Source organism: Dama dama, chromosome 5 (assembly GCF_033118175.1).
Source record: "Dama dama isolate Ldn47 chromosome 5, ASM3311817v1, whole genome shotgun sequence".
NCBI classification, from domain to species: domain Eukaryota; kingdom Metazoa; phylum Chordata; class Mammalia; order Artiodactyla; family Cervidae; genus Dama; species Dama dama.
In genome coordinates this window covers 118160647-118175924 of record NC_083685.1, presented here as the reverse complement: position 1 = coordinate 118175924, position 15278 = coordinate 118160647, and the positions used below count along the sequence as shown (strand labels likewise).

General features: G+C 39.6%; 1 protein-coding gene across 2 annotated transcripts in view; it reads left to right on the top strand.

The window, feature by feature from the left end:
* SMURF2 (SMAD specific E3 ubiquitin protein ligase 2) overlaps positions 1 to 6561 on the top strand; it is a 110737-nt gene extending 104176 nt beyond the window's left edge. For both annotated transcript variants that reach the window (XM_061144406.1, XM_061144405.1), the window contains exons 16-19: positions 1701 to 1821; positions 4025 to 4226; positions 5570 to 5645; positions 5982 to 6561. In XM_061144406.1, the coding sequence (XP_061000389.1) occupies positions 1701 to 1821; positions 4025 to 4226; positions 5570 to 5645; positions 5982 to 6081 (499 nt within the window). In that variant the 3' untranslated portion in view covers positions 6082 to 6561. The remainder of the gene's footprint in view (positions 1 to 1700; positions 1822 to 4024; positions 4227 to 5569; positions 5646 to 5981) is intronic.
* The last annotated feature ends 8717 nt before the right edge of the window (positions 6562 to 15278 follow it).

Below are 15278 nucleotides of genomic sequence, written 5' to 3'. Positions count from 1 at the left end.
TGAGATACATTAAACAGAATATTGTGTGACAGTTTAAAAAGATTCTGCATAAGCTGTCACTTAAAAAGCATATCTTGGAACAAAGTCTGTATTGTTTTATTCTCATACAGATGATGTTCAGGAAGACCACTTACCCAATAAGATGTTGCCTAGGGTGAGAGAGTGGAAGTGATAGGCCTGGAAGTAGAGAGGAAAGAGGGTAAAAGAGTGGACTTTCAGGTTTTACTCTGTCTCCACATTTAATGTTTGATTTTTTAACTATGATTTTTCTTTTAATAACATATTACATTTGTAACTTAATGAGGGACTTCCCCATGATCCAGTGGTTAGAACTCCTCACTTCTACAGCAGGGGGCATGGGTTTGAAGTTTGATCTCTGGTCGGGGAACTAAGATTACACATGTCAAGCAGTGTGACCCCACCCCCCCAAAATACACACACACACACACACACACACACACACATAACAATTAAAAAATAAAATAATAAGGATGAGCAGGAATTCCCTGAAGTTCAGTAGTGGGTCACTTCCAGGATCTGGGTAGACTGCTCATTTTCTAGGATTCAGCCATGTTTACAGGCACAATAACTATTCCTTGGGACTTCCCAGGTGGCTCAGTGGCAGACACTCTACCTGCAGCGCAGGAGACGTGGGTTCAGTCTCTGGGTCAGGAAGATCCCCTGGAGAAGGAAGCATGGGGAATTTCATGCACAGAGGGACCTGGCAGGCTGCAGTCCAGGGGTGGCAAGAGTCTGACACGACGACCACCAATCATCCCTTACAGATGCAGTTTTGAAATTACACAGAAAAACTTGTCACAGGTGTGCAGTTTTGATGTGCCCTTAAACAAAGAAAAATGAGGTCCCCCAAGGGATACAGTTAATATTAAGTAACTTACTTCTTAGAGAATTATTTCTTACAAGTTTGGGAAAGGAAATCCTGACAGATTGGGAGTAGGAGTAGTTCTGAGGTTTGTGAGAGAAATTTTCCTGGGAAGATAGATTTAAAAAAAAAGGGCAATTCATGTAGAAAGTGTAAGTCCAAACAAAGCTGTAAGTAGAGCTACACAGGAGATGTAGTTTCGTGTACTTTTTGTTGCTCAAATTACATCTTTCAGGGCTTTTAAAGCCTATAGGGAAAAACGGGTAGTCAAAAAGTGCTTGCTAGTGGCTTTTACTGTTTCTTCTCATTTTGGATATGGGGATTCTCTTTACCTCCCCTTCCCCTGTATACAACCCACAAAATATAAAGACAACACCCAACACATTCAGATTGTATTTTTAAGTGAAATCAGAAGAAGTTATTTTTGGTTGAATGGGCTCTTTTTTCTGGTTATTGGCATGCATGCTAGAAGCTGAGAAAATCGTTTCATTTAGATTTTAACTTCAGACCCATCTGCTCTCCAGCCAACTTCCAGTTTAATAGGAGTTTTTCCGAAGTGAAGAGTTGCTGTAGCGATGCTGCTTTTGTTAGTGGAAGGTTACTGCTTTTTAATTTATACTGCTTATAATTTATACTGAACTGCCTCACTGCTAAGGAGCCATCTACCTTCAGTAATCTGAGATTCTTTTAGATTTTAGACTAAATTCTTAACGCTAGACACTTGTAAAGGGCAGTGTTGCTAATGTACTAACGATTCATAGTAATTACCAAATCTGAATATATTTGATCATACAAAACCCCTGCCCAATGTTTCCAGGCTTTACGTGAACTGGAGATTTTTACGAGGCATTGAGGCGCAATTCCTGGCCCTGCAGAAAGGATTTAATGAAGTAATTCCACAGCATCTGCTGAAGACATTTGATGAGAAGGAGTTAGAGGTCAGTGTATGAATGTCATGACATCATCTAGTATAACAAAGCAAGGTTGAGAAGTTTCTGTTACTTAGTTTTTTTAGAGGAGTTGTATTTCTGGTGCTTTTGAATTTTTTCTGTGTGCTGCTGTGAGAATTCTAATTCATAGGAAAAGCCTTTCATGTTTTGGAAATTCTACAAGTAGTCTCTCTTGTATTGTGACTATCCTTTATTCTTCCATATTTTCCATTCTTCTTTTAACAGGTTTTGTGTATTTTGTGTATATTCTTCCAGTGTTATTTCCTATTCTTTAATTAAATGGCTATTGATTTAGTTAAGTGAAACTTTATCAATTGGTCTCCACCATATTGCAGTTTATTTGGAATAAAAACCTAGACCCAATTGGATTTACGTTAAGCTTTACAAGAAAGCACTTGATAGACAAAAACCTACAGGAAACATTTAGGATCATCTAAACCCGCCTGCAATGCAAGAGACCTAGGTTCGATCCCTGGGTTGGGAAGATCCCCTGGAGAAGGGAAAGGCTACCCACTCCAGTATTCTGGCCTGGAGAATTCCAGGGACTACAGTCCATGGAGTTGCAAAGAATTGGAAGTGACTGAGCGACTTTCCATGACTGTCAAAACATCTTCAGTCTCCTTGGAAACTTTTGTTACTAATACAGACTTTAATAACCAGTTAACCATTTTTTAATTTTAAAGCTAGTCCTTAAAGCACCTTAAGTTTGGTTTTATAATTAAGACCTTTAACAAATACATCTATCTGAGTTACTACTGAACTACTTTGAAAAGTAATGAGATTTTATTCTACCTGAGGTTGCAAAATTTAATTAGTGCCTAGGAATAGCATAAATATTAGAAGTCTATACATAATTTAAAACATGATTTTATTAACTTCAGTGTCCTTTCTAACTAAATCTGTTAACAGATCGGTTAGACAAACCTAAAAAGATTGGTTTGACTGAATACCATCCCCATTCTTTTTGTGATTGAATTATTCAATAGTGAAATGACCAGAAGGAAGTAGGAGGAGGAATAAAACACAGCAGGAATGACAGTAAAGTTGAAATACGATGCATTTTTTCTGTTCGTATAATAAATAAGGAATTTGGCCTTAAAGGTACCACTCCTCTGAAGAAAGGAATTTTGAGAGGTATCTTCAGTATTATAAGTACTTCTGTAATTCTATTTGGATAACCACTTACCTGTTCATATAGCTGTGATTCAGGATTTTTCAGAACCCTGTAGAAGCTTTGTTGCAGATTTTATTCAATAATGTTAGGGTTTGTTGTATAATTTCTACTGCTAATGAAATTAACTTTTCATAAGAAATATATATATATATATATATATATATATATATATATAGTTTAGTGTTATACTGGGTTAGTATAATTAATTATAAACTATGGGATTTGCAGGTTGCATTATGTTCTGTACTACACACTGTCCTAAGTCAGTGTTATACACAGGTCAGTAAGATGACTCTGTCTGGATCCTAAGGAGGTGTGCGTATTAATAGTATCAAAGTGATTTTGATATATCATTTATACTGAGCCTGCATCAGAATGCCAAGCAGAGCTCTGTAACAGCACATTCATAAATTTTGTACTTTGGTCCAACTTTAAGCAGATTGTACCACTTATTCAACACAATTTCTTGACTGCCCATGCACTATTGGTTGCTTTCACAGGATGTAATGAAACAGATACTACTGCCTTATTACCGCAGAGGAAACTGTGGCCAAGGGAAGTGAGCTGAACTGCCCAGAATTCCAAAGCTAATAAATGTTGAAATTGGAATAGTAGATTCAGGTCTTAAGGAAGGCATATGTAAACTGTATTTCCTCTGAATCTAGTTTCTGATCATTATCATTTTTTTTAGAATTCTACTGTGAGATTATGGAACTTCTCATCTTGTCATGTCCATCACTGTGGTTCTCACATTCTGGGTAGGGAACCTGCAGTGTGTAGGTACTCATGGAGCTTTTAAAAAATACAGACCCTAATTCACCCCAGATTCACAGAATTAAAATATGAGCATAGGACCTAGTGTGTATATTTTGAAAAACTTTCCAGATGGTTCTGACGTCTACCCTCGATTAAGGACACCATTTGAAAGCCAACGTTGCAAATCTGAAGTTCCATTTTGAGGAATTTTTGGCCGACTTGGGTTTCTATTGGCTCATTATTTGTGCAATATTTTAACAGCTTATTATTTGTGGACTTGGAAAGATCGATGTTAATGACTGGAAGGTCAACACCCGGTTAAAACACTGTACTCCAGACAGCAATGTTGTCAAGTGGTTCTGGAAGGCTGTGGAGTTCTTTGATGAAGAACGACGAGCACGGTTGCTTCAGTTTGTGACCGGCTCATCACGAGTGCCTCTGCAGGGCTTCAAGGCTTTACAAGGTAAGAGAGAGGGAGGCACAGACAGTCTGGCATCTCGTCGTCGGGGGCAGGGGGTTAGTATTTGCTATATGCAGATGGTGTACAAACGTGCTTATAAACAGGTTCTCTTTTCACTCTAGTTCTTACCTGTAACTCTCGTGTCTTGATACCTTCTTCTCCTTCCTCTCCTTGTTCCCTCCCAAGAGCCTCTCCTGCTGGGTTCTCTGTGGTTGTAGTGAGTGCCGCATGTCGGAGACGTGTGTGCTGGTGCTCTGCCTTTTCTGGACACCTTGCTTTAAAAGGCTGTTGCCCGTTCCTCTAGGGGAAGTCTGTCTGCTTCTGTGTTCACATCTCAGCCTGGCAAACATTTACCCACTTGGGAGGCCTCTCCCCTCTACTTTTTTAAGCTTTTAATAGAGGCAGCGTGAGCTGTGGAAGCCATTTGTCTGGTCAGAGCACTTTTAGTTAATGCATGGCATCAGACCATCTCACAGCCATATTCCATTTTTAAGAACTGTTTTCCATGGAAGAGCTGTTCAGTTGGGGGATGAGTTGGGATATTGCTAGTGATCGTGGTGCTTCACTGGGTGGCAGTGTTCCTTTACTTCTGAAGCTCTTCATTTTTAAAACTGCTGCTGCTGGTGACTGAGGGTCTAGGAAGCAAGGCTGGTACATGACTCCACAGCGCTGCATACAGTCTCCGTGTCAGAATTCCGTGGGGGAAAACAGACTCGAGTCGTGCTTGCATTGCCTATGTGGAGAACTCATTATCAGCAGACTGCTCAGATGCATGAAGTGAAGTTGTATTTCTGCAGACTCGTTACTCTCTAGACTGTGATCTTTTGCTCTCTGCGAAGTCTGAGGAGTGAAACCTAAATCTGCATTAGGTTGTCATCTTTTTGAATATGTGCTGGACCTTGGATTTGCCCCTTTGGGACAGTGATTGTCCATAGAAGATAGAAGTTGGCAAAAGGTTTCAATCCTGAACTTTTCCTTAAATCGAAAGGCTAGCAGATCAAGGAATCAGCCTTGTTATCCAAGGTCAGTTCCAGCTTTTAAAAACCCAGCTTCTTTTCCTGGGCCTTCTGGCAGCTGTGTGGAGTCACCAGTCCTCCCTTAGCCCTAGACCCTGTGGTTTATGTACCATTTTTTTTTTTTTTTTAAATCTGTGATTTCTCTTTATTTATTTATTTAATTTTTTATTAGTTGGAGGCTAATTACTTCACATCATTTCAGTGGGTTTTGTCACACATTGATATGAATCAGCCATAGAGTTACAAGCATATGTACCATTTTTATTCTGAGATTTTGAAGACTGATAAGTGTGCCTGCAGTGATCTGACCCACATTGGCTCCCTCTGCAGGTGCCGCAGGTCCACGGCTTTTCACCATACACCAGATCGATGCTTGCACTAACAACCTGCCCAAAGCCCACACTTGGTGAGTTACTTCAGTAGCTTTTTCCCCTCATGCCAGGTATGTAGGTGTTAGTTTCAAACAGATTTGACATTTTATTTGTTGTTCTTTCTACTGAATGGAGCCTTAAGAGTTGCTTATTATTCCTTTTAAATGGATTAAGATTATACAAAAATGGATAGGGAAAATCCCTTTGGGGGCTTTTCAAGTAAATCTCAACTTGAGAGAAATATAACCTCTTTCTTGTAGTTTTCTGTGTGACACAAGAGGGATATGGCTGTATTAGTTTAGTGTAAACTAATGTACACTTGCCAGGTCAGTTGCCTTGTTTTGAATGAACTGTGATTTGCTTATTTACAGCTTCAATCGAATAGACATTCCGCCCTATGAAAGCTATGAAAAGTTATATGAAAAGCTGCTAACAGCCATAGAAGAAACGTGTGGATTTGCTGTGGAATGACAACTTCAAGGATTTACCCAGGACTCTATTTATAGCCTGACGGACAGACAGCCTCCTTTCAGCAGAGTTTCAAGGAATGCTGAAATACAGGAAAATGCCCCCCAACCCCCCCTTTAAAAAATTTTAGGACACTGTGAGGGGAAAGGACAATTTTGAAATTCCTTTTCAAGGAAAAAAAGAGGTCTTTATGCTTTGCCATGAGGCCACATTCAGCTGCTATTTAAAATTAGTATCTTGAACCTAAAGAATGCTGACTTTTCCTACATTTCCAGAGTTAGGCAGTATTCTACACTTAAAGACTACTACTATTTTTATAAAAGGTAATCTATTCAAATCACTTCACAGATTTCAAGTCTATCAAATATCAAGACAACTTCAGCAGTCGGTACAAGTCACATTTCATTTTGAAAACATGATTTTGAACAGCTCCTGTACTTGCTCTTTGTAAAAAATAAAATAAAATAAAATTATTTTGAATTATTCTACCTTTGTAAACAATTGGCTACAAAAGAATCTTAAAAAAAAATTAAGCCATTTACAAGTTTAATTGCCTTTTTCTATAGCAAAGCATTATATTTTAGAAGCATTATATGTTTCAACCTAGCCTGAGTTTTTTTTATATTTTTCAAGCATGAATTCTCTGGAATACAGCTATATAATTTTGGTTGTCAAGTTCCTAATGCAACCATTTAGTCTGAACTTAGTAGCTTATTTGCTACAATAAAATGATGCATTCAGGGGCTCCCTGTTCTTTAAGAGACTTTAAAACAGAAACCTTAATTTTTTTATCTTGAATGAATACAATCAGGTATTTTGGATTTACTTTGCCTCTTAAATGGAAATACTGCATTTTTATAGCTACTCAGATCACGTGGATGAGATGGGATTTTCATTCTGTTACTGGGTCAGCTTATCTTTGAGATATATATATATACTATTTCTGTAAACCAAAGTCTCCTATGACAAGTGCACCTAATTCATATTATATTTTAATTATGGTAAGTTTCTATCAAGTAAATCATCCTGAATCTCTGTTTAGCTGCTCATATCTTAATCAGTTAAAATTATGAAAAAGGAAAAACTGCTCAAAAGATTATTTAGCAAAGCTTAGAAAACTCTGCTTTTACCTAACAAAATGAAGTGGGGGTGGTGGGGCAGGAGATGTGATTACTAAAAAAAAAAAAAAAAACCGAAAAGTGATTCTAACTCTCTCATAAACATTAAGTCTGAAGAGTAATTTTGGAGGTAAGGGAATCTTCAGTTCCCTTGGTGTTGAAGATCAGCATTTGATTTTGAAACATCCAGATTCCGCTTTCAAGGTGCGTGGCATGTTGCATGATCCAGAAGGCAACCAGAATTCTGGAGTGAGAGCTTGGAAAAATCTGAAGTCATGAGTGGTTTTTTAAATTCAGCCACCAGAAATCTGCACTATTCTCTTTTTTTATTTTTTACATTGTTGAGAAATCAGGCATAGCAAATTTTGATGAGATAGCTTTGTTTAAATTTTGCAGCTTAATTATCAAGTGAATCAGCCCTTTGTGTTCATTTGATGGATTGGTTTCAGCCTGTGTTCTTGGAGCCAAGGGCTTCCTCAGAGGTGCCTCAGAAGTCATGGTTAAGAGAGGAGGGACAAAGAGAGGGCGAAGAAAGGCCGAGTTGGTATTTGGGCAGAGGCCTCGAACTCCCCACCCGCCTTTACCCAGAACAGCTCTGATTTTTCTTTTATATATTGGAATTTTACGTAAGGTTTCAGAGACTAGGAGGGGTGGGGGGATGGGTAGAATACAAGAGGTGGAAAATTTGCTGCTTAAAAAAAAGTTGAGAACTACTCCTGTAGCTTCTATGTATTTATTTCATTCAGCCAAATTTGACAGCCACACACAAGCTGGTTTAGTCCTAACTGTGTAGTGGCGATGTGCTTATGCTGAACTGTTCCTTCCCACTTTGTTTTCTTACTGCATTCTTAGTTGTACCGGAGAACATCTTGAAATACCCTGTTTGATTATCAGTAGTTTTCAGCTTTCACAATAATACCTTATTGGTTGCAGGTCCATCTCTGTCTATATTAAAGCACTAGCGCAGTGTAATTGTGCCTATTATAATCTTTCAGTAAAAGTACATGATGAACACTTCAGAGAAATTATAACTGACAGATGCAGTAATAATGAAATGCTACTCAAAATAATGTACAAAGTAGAGGAGGCAAATACCATTGCTTTTTGAGTGCCTTTTTAACTTTATAATGACTTAATAGAGCTTTAAAAGAAAGAAACTCCCCTCCTTTACAGTCTATGGTATCACCAACATAATTTATAAAAACATGATTTAGATTTCATTTTCAAAGTCACGTTACCTGATTACTTCTAAACAGGTGCTAAGCAAACAAAACCCCCCAACGAATCACTGAACCTTGGACTTGCACCTCATGTTTAATGTGAATATTTATTTCCACATGTCCCTCTTAGCTGGGTTTTTCCTAATCCTTCCTGTAGTTGCGTTACTTCAGATACGTGATGTCATGTTCCCATACACTGCCTTTGCATCATGAATGCTTCGTTACGAACAGTGGTTGCTTTGTAGAGCTCGTGTGGATACAGAGGTGAGTGTGTCTCAGAGGGTCTTCCTCCTTTGGTGTAAAGAGTTTTTAAATAGTGCTGTGTATAGTGTACATTTTGTTTTTGCACATAGTTTGTTGCCCTGAATGGGTTTTATTTTTAACCAAGTCTTTAATTTTTTCCTTGTAATTACAGTCCAGAGCACAAGTTTCCCTTCTTTTAAATACAGTGTAATTTGCTTTATTTTATAACACTAAGTTGGCTTGAACTTTCCGGTGCATTGAGCTGGCTGCACTGATGGGAGTTACAAGCTTGTTCCAGTCACCTTGAGAGTTTGATGGAGCAGCCGCTCCTGCTTGGCTTTAGGATGCAGCACAGTCAATGGCTGCCGTTTTGTGGTATTTAATGTACTGACGTTAGAATGATGGTTGTACCAAATGCCGAGTTGTTCTGTTTCTAGATGTGATTAGTTCACTTATTGTAATATTCTTCTTCTCTCAAACTGACTTTAAAAACAAAGTTTTATCATTTTCATTGTATGTGTATTTATTACAGAGTGTTTTAGCTTTGATATTCTTTGTATTTTCACCCAGTTGTTACATGAGCTTTATCAATAACATCTGTATAAATGGTTTTTTTAAAAATTAACTATGTATGTGCCCATGCCGAAGTTGAGCAATAAATGAATGCTGTTTGCACTGTCACAGCATCAAAGTTTCTAAAGAATATTGAGTTTATAATGAATTGTTTTTAAGAACTTTGACTGGCTCCATCAAGAGTGACTACATACAGACCGTAAAATGTGAAGTTTAAAGGTTCATGGGCCTTCCTGAGTTGGCGTTTTTGTCACGTGGCAGAGCCTGAGGGCTCAGGACGCCTCCTGAAAGGTCCGGCAGGGAAGCCGCTCGTCTTCCCCTGCCGTGGCGCCGCCTTCGTGGTCAGTGTGGCCTGTAACAGCGTCCCAGGCTCTGGAGGGCAGAGCTACGGCCAGGGCCTCATTTGCTTCCTTGGTGTTGAGCAGTAAAATCCTCGAAAAGCAGAAATCAGTTACATTTTCCCAAGGAGCCGTGACTTTAAGGGTTGTAATTCACAGTTCTGTAAATGTAGTGAATTAAAGTCTAGCTATCTACATGGGTGAACAGAGAATTGGATAGGGTGTTTTTTCACCCACAGTAGTCTGTGTAAGTCTCTCCTCAGCACAGGCCACACACAGAGGCATGTCTTGGCGGGGCGTGGGGGGCTGGTGGTGCAGTCGAAGCAGTCCTGTATGAAAAGTTCCCAGAGTGGGCATGGAGTCCATTTGTACATCCTTTTGAAATGTATCTTTTTTTGCTTTGCCTCACATTGCCCGTTTACTGGTTGTCATCTAAAATTTATATATACTTTTTAGTACATTAAGGATTTTAGTAGTAGAATCATCTATAAATTACCTGAAAGTTTGAGTAATATGTGACGTTTTTCTGCCCTATGGTGACCGGAAAGGGTTGTCTTTTTATTATAATGAAGGTTAACCTCAGCACCATCCACTGCATTTATTTGTACTTTATATCCCAAATGCTTTCGGTAGGATATGCCGAGCAGCAGAATGGAGCAGAGGTAATTACACAGAAAAAGGCTTAAAGGCCCATGATAATATTCTTAGCAAACTAGACAAATCAGATTTTAGAGTTACATTTCATTGAAAGGTATTTCCCTTAAATGTGGCTCGTTCTCTGTCCATTCAGCAAGTACCTATCGTGCTCCTACTGTATCCGGCTCTGTACCAGCTTCAGGGATACAGCTTTGGATGGTGGTTAAAAAAAACTGAACTTCCAAGCTAGTGTTTCTGGTGTATGTCTCAGAAGCTACAGTGTAAACCGAGTTCCTCAGAACTCAAGAGTGTGTGCAGCGAATCAGTCAGTCATGATGACAACATGAGATTAACTAACTCACCTCAGCAAGACTTCAAATCCCTTTTGGTTTTTAAAAGTTGGTATTGTTCCCCCACTCCTTTTCCCCATGACATCTCAGATTCTAGCATACCTTTTGTGGATATTTGGGCTGGGATTTATCAAGGTTATCAAAGTAGTCTGAGCTGTAGTCTCTCTTACGAGTGTTTTATAAGCAAAGGAAGTGGGGAGACAACTGTAGCACCCTGAGGGGTGGGTAAGAGACCCGTCCAAAGTTTCTCCTGCTGATCTAAGCATTCATGAAGTCTTCTCTCAGCCCAGAAGAGTTAGGATGGAGAGCACATCACACTCAAACCTTGAGACCACTCGCTCTTCCCAAAGACGGTGAAAGTGGAGAACCCTCAAGACAGAAGGACAAAGTTCTGCTTTTTAAGTCAGGTACAGTTGACACACATTGTATTCATTTCAGGTGTACAACATGATGATTCGATATCTCTGTCTTGTGAAATGGTCGCAGTCTTTAAGATCCATCACCACAGTCAGAATTTTTTTTTCCTTGTGATGAGAATTTTTAAGATCCCTCTTAGCAACCTTCCAATGTGCACTACGTTATTACTAACTGTAGTCACCATGCTGTACATTACATCCCTGTGAGCTATTTCATAAGTGAAAGTCACTTAGTCATATCTGACTCTGCAACCTCATGGACTACACAGTCTATGGAATTCTCCAGGCCAGAATACTGAAGTGGGTAGCTGTTCCCTTTTCTAGGGGATCTTCCGAACCCAGAGATTGAACCCAGGTCTCCCACATTGCAGGCAGATTCTTTACCAGCTGGGCCACAAGGGAAGCCCTTATAACTTAAAGTTTATACCTTCTGGCCACCCTTCACCCATTTTTTCCATTCCCCATCTCTGACAACCACCAGTTTGTATCTACAAGCTCAGTTTTGAAGGGTGAGAAGGGTTTTTGTGTTAAATTCCACACTTTAAGTGAGATCAGATGATCTTTGTCTCTTATTTTACTTAGCATAATGCCCTCAAAGTTAATGATGATGGTGCGAATGACAGGATTTCCTTTTTTTTTTTTTAGGCTGAGTATTATTTCAATGTGTGTATACATATATACAAGTTTTCTCTATCCATTCATCCATCAATGGACACTCAGGTTGTTTCTGTATTTTGGCTATTGCTTCAGTTGAACATGGGGGTGCAGATAATCTTTTCCAGTCAAGTGTTTTCATTTTCTTCAGATAAATAACCAGAAGTGAAATTGCTGAGTCATATGGTAGTCCTGTTTTTAATTTCTTGAGGAACCTCCATAGTGGCTGCATCCCCACCAACAGTGCACCAAGGTTCCCTTTTCTCTACATATTCACCAGAACTTACTTTTTGGTAGCAATCAAACAGTTATGCTATCTCATTGTGGTTTTGACTTGCATTTCCTTGGTGATTAGTGATGTTGAGCACCTTTTCATGTACTGTTGACCCTCAGTATCTTCTTTGGGAAAAAATTATCTATTCAGTTCCTCTGCCTATTTTATAACCAGATCGTTTGCTGCTGAGTTGTATAAGTGCTGTGTACTTTGGATATTAACTCCTTATCAGATGTCTGATTTGCAAATATTTTCCCCCATTCAGTGGTTGCCTTTTCATTTTGTTGATGGGTTTCTTTGCTGTGCAAAAGCTTTTCGGTTTGATTTAGTCTCACTTGTGCTTTTGGGGTCAAATCCAAAAAGGAAAAAAAATCATTGCCAAGACTGATGTCAGTGAGTTCACTGCCTTTTTCTTCTAGTTTTATGATTCCAGGTCTTACAAGTCTTAACCCATTCTGAGTTAACTGTGCATAGTTAAGACAGTGGTCTAGCATCATTCTTCTGCATGTGGCTGTTCAGTTTTCCCAACATTATTTATTGAAGAGAATGTCCTTTCCCCATTGTATATTCTTGGCTTACTTGTTATTGAACTGATTGATTTTATATGGTGGTGGTGGTTTAGTTGCTAAGTTGTGTCTGACTCTTGCGACTCCATGGACTGTAGCCCGCCAGGCTCCTGGGTCCATGGGATTGTTTGGGGCTAATTCTGTCCCATTAATTTATGTGTCTTTATGCTAATACCATATTGTTTTGAGTACTACAGCTTTGTAATATAGTTTGATGTCAGGGAGCCTGATGCCGCCAGCTTTGTTCTTCAGGGGGCAGAGTTTTAAAGGCAGTTCAAATTTAGTGTATTTTTTAAGCTAAGAAGAAACTGGCCATGTCCATCAAATTCTAGGTTAGAGTTTGAATAGTTTGAAATTCCATTCAACGTTTTCAGCATGTCTGGATTTAGGATCTAATAGATCACTCTCTAAGCTGCAGCTTAAACCCCAATTTTGGAATTCCTTCTGTTTATGCCATTTCTCTTAATGATAACTGTCTTCTGTCTGCCCTACCTATCTCATTCCCCTGTTGCAGACTTTCCCTGTTTTCAATGGGATACCTCTTTCCATTGTGAATAAATTTCCCCTACACCCTTAGTTCCTTCACTAGAAGCTCTGTTCTCCTGCCTTACTTAAGACACAGGTTTTCTTTTCCTTTCTACATTTTATAGGAGAGCAGCTAATTCTCCAGTGTCCCACATGATACAGTAATGCATATACACAGCTAAACATACATATTTTTTAAAAATTCTCATTGCCAGTTTAAAAAAAAATCTGAGGTAACAGATTTTAACTACACTTGCAATCATTTCACAATATGTACATTTATCAAATCATTGATAATGTGAACTGTATAAATTTAAGCTAGTGTATCAATTATATCTCATTAAAAGAGGAGGGACTCTTCATCACCTGTTCCCCCAATCCCTAGTCTTACTTTCCAGAAGCTACTACTCCTAACCTTTCTGTCAGCTCTTCTGGTATTTCTACATTTCCAGATGAGGTGGTTGATAGTGCTCTTCATTACTTTTAAGACAGTGATTTTGGCGGGGGGTGGGGTGGGAATGGAGTAGGAGGATATTTAAAGATTTATTTCTCACACAAACCACCTCATTCTGTAACACCCTTACCCCCACCCCATACAGTTATAGTTAAATTATAGTTCTAACTCACTTTTCAAATGTGTGATCATAATAAGCTTTCCCTGGGTGGTTCTGGGCAAACTGGCTTCACATATAATCCCCTCTCCACAGGTACTTGGCTAGTAAGACCTTCCACCAAGTTAAGTTACCGCTTCATAAATTTGCTTTCTACTTTTCAAATATGCACTGGCACCTTTTGCTTCCTATTGTTTGACTTTTGCTTAGCAGTCCCATCCCTTTCCTGGTAAATTCCCTCATCGGTTCTTTTTCATTATTCCCAGTTATTTAGTTTGGTAAAGAGCTAGCAGAACTAACTTAAAGAGTCCTAAAGCATTAAAAGGAAAAAAAAAAAAAATTAAAACAAGCATAATGATGCCTTTATAACAAATTCAAATAGTGTATTATGCAAAGTGAGTGTAATAATCTATCACTGAGTCACACCTGGGGACTGTTCTTCTAGACCTTGGTGGTTTAGTTGCTAAGGTGTTTTTGACTCTTGAAATCCTATGAACTGTATGTAGCCCACTAGGCGTCTCTGTCCATGGGACTTCCCCAGGCAAGAATACTAGAGCAGGTTGCCATTTCCTTCTCCAGGGGACCTTGCTGATCCAAGGATCGAACCCATGTCTCCTGCATTGCAGATAGTCTCCTGCTTTGCAGGTGGATGTTTTACTGACTGAGCCATAGAGGCCACCCTCTATCTAGGCTGTACTGACTACACTGCATTATACCCACTCATGCCAAAGCTTCTGAAAGACTTGCTCATTTTAAGGATATAGCATGTATATCCAGCTAGATGCTATTTTTCTCTAACAGTTTCAGAACTTACGTTCCAGCTCTTATGCGTTTCCTGCATCCTGCCCACTCACCTGCACTGACCGTCACTATACATATATTGCAGCCATCTGCACGTCTCGTCTCATGATGCTCTAAATTTGGCTATCCAGGGAACTCCTGCCTTCCTAGAGGCCCCACCCTGTCAGCTGCCATTCCAAAAGGGCAGCACGTGGGACCAGAGCATTGGGTTCACCTGCTCCTCTTCCCTCCAAGGTGAGCAGATCCCACCCTGTCATGCCGGCTGGCCTCCCTGGGCCTCTATCCTTGTTCATATATTCTTCTCTCTACATGCCCTAACGGGAGCCTCTCTTCTCCCTTCCAATCCTTTTCTGGTGCCCTCTGCCATTCTCTGGCTTTGGTCAGCAAAGTTCCCATTTCCTCAACTGCTCCGAAGCCTCCGCGCACCTCCTGGCCTTTTCAGAAGCCCTCCTATTCAGGAAGGACATCACCCCGAGCGAGTTTTCCTTCTTCCTCCTCTGCTCACCAGAAACAGGGCTGGTGTGCTCCTTCCCACCTGCAACCACGAGTGCTCTGCTGAGCACAGATGGATGATCTTACACCTGTCACCCCTCCCAAATGACAGAGGCCATAATGCATAATTCTTATCTTCCAGCCTCCATGTGACCAAGTTACACAGACTTAACCATCGCATTTTTAAGGTTTAACCCTAAGACCCACCTCTAATGACAAGCCCACACTTTAGCTCTTTTCTGAATTAGAGATCTTTTTTTTTGGTCCTCAAGTGCTGTTTTGTTCACCTAAAGCAACAGGCTTCAGGAGCTGGCTGCTCAATTGAGGCTTGTTAATTGCTTTCATGCACCTCTTAGTTTTAGGTCAAATTCAAAGCAGTAAAC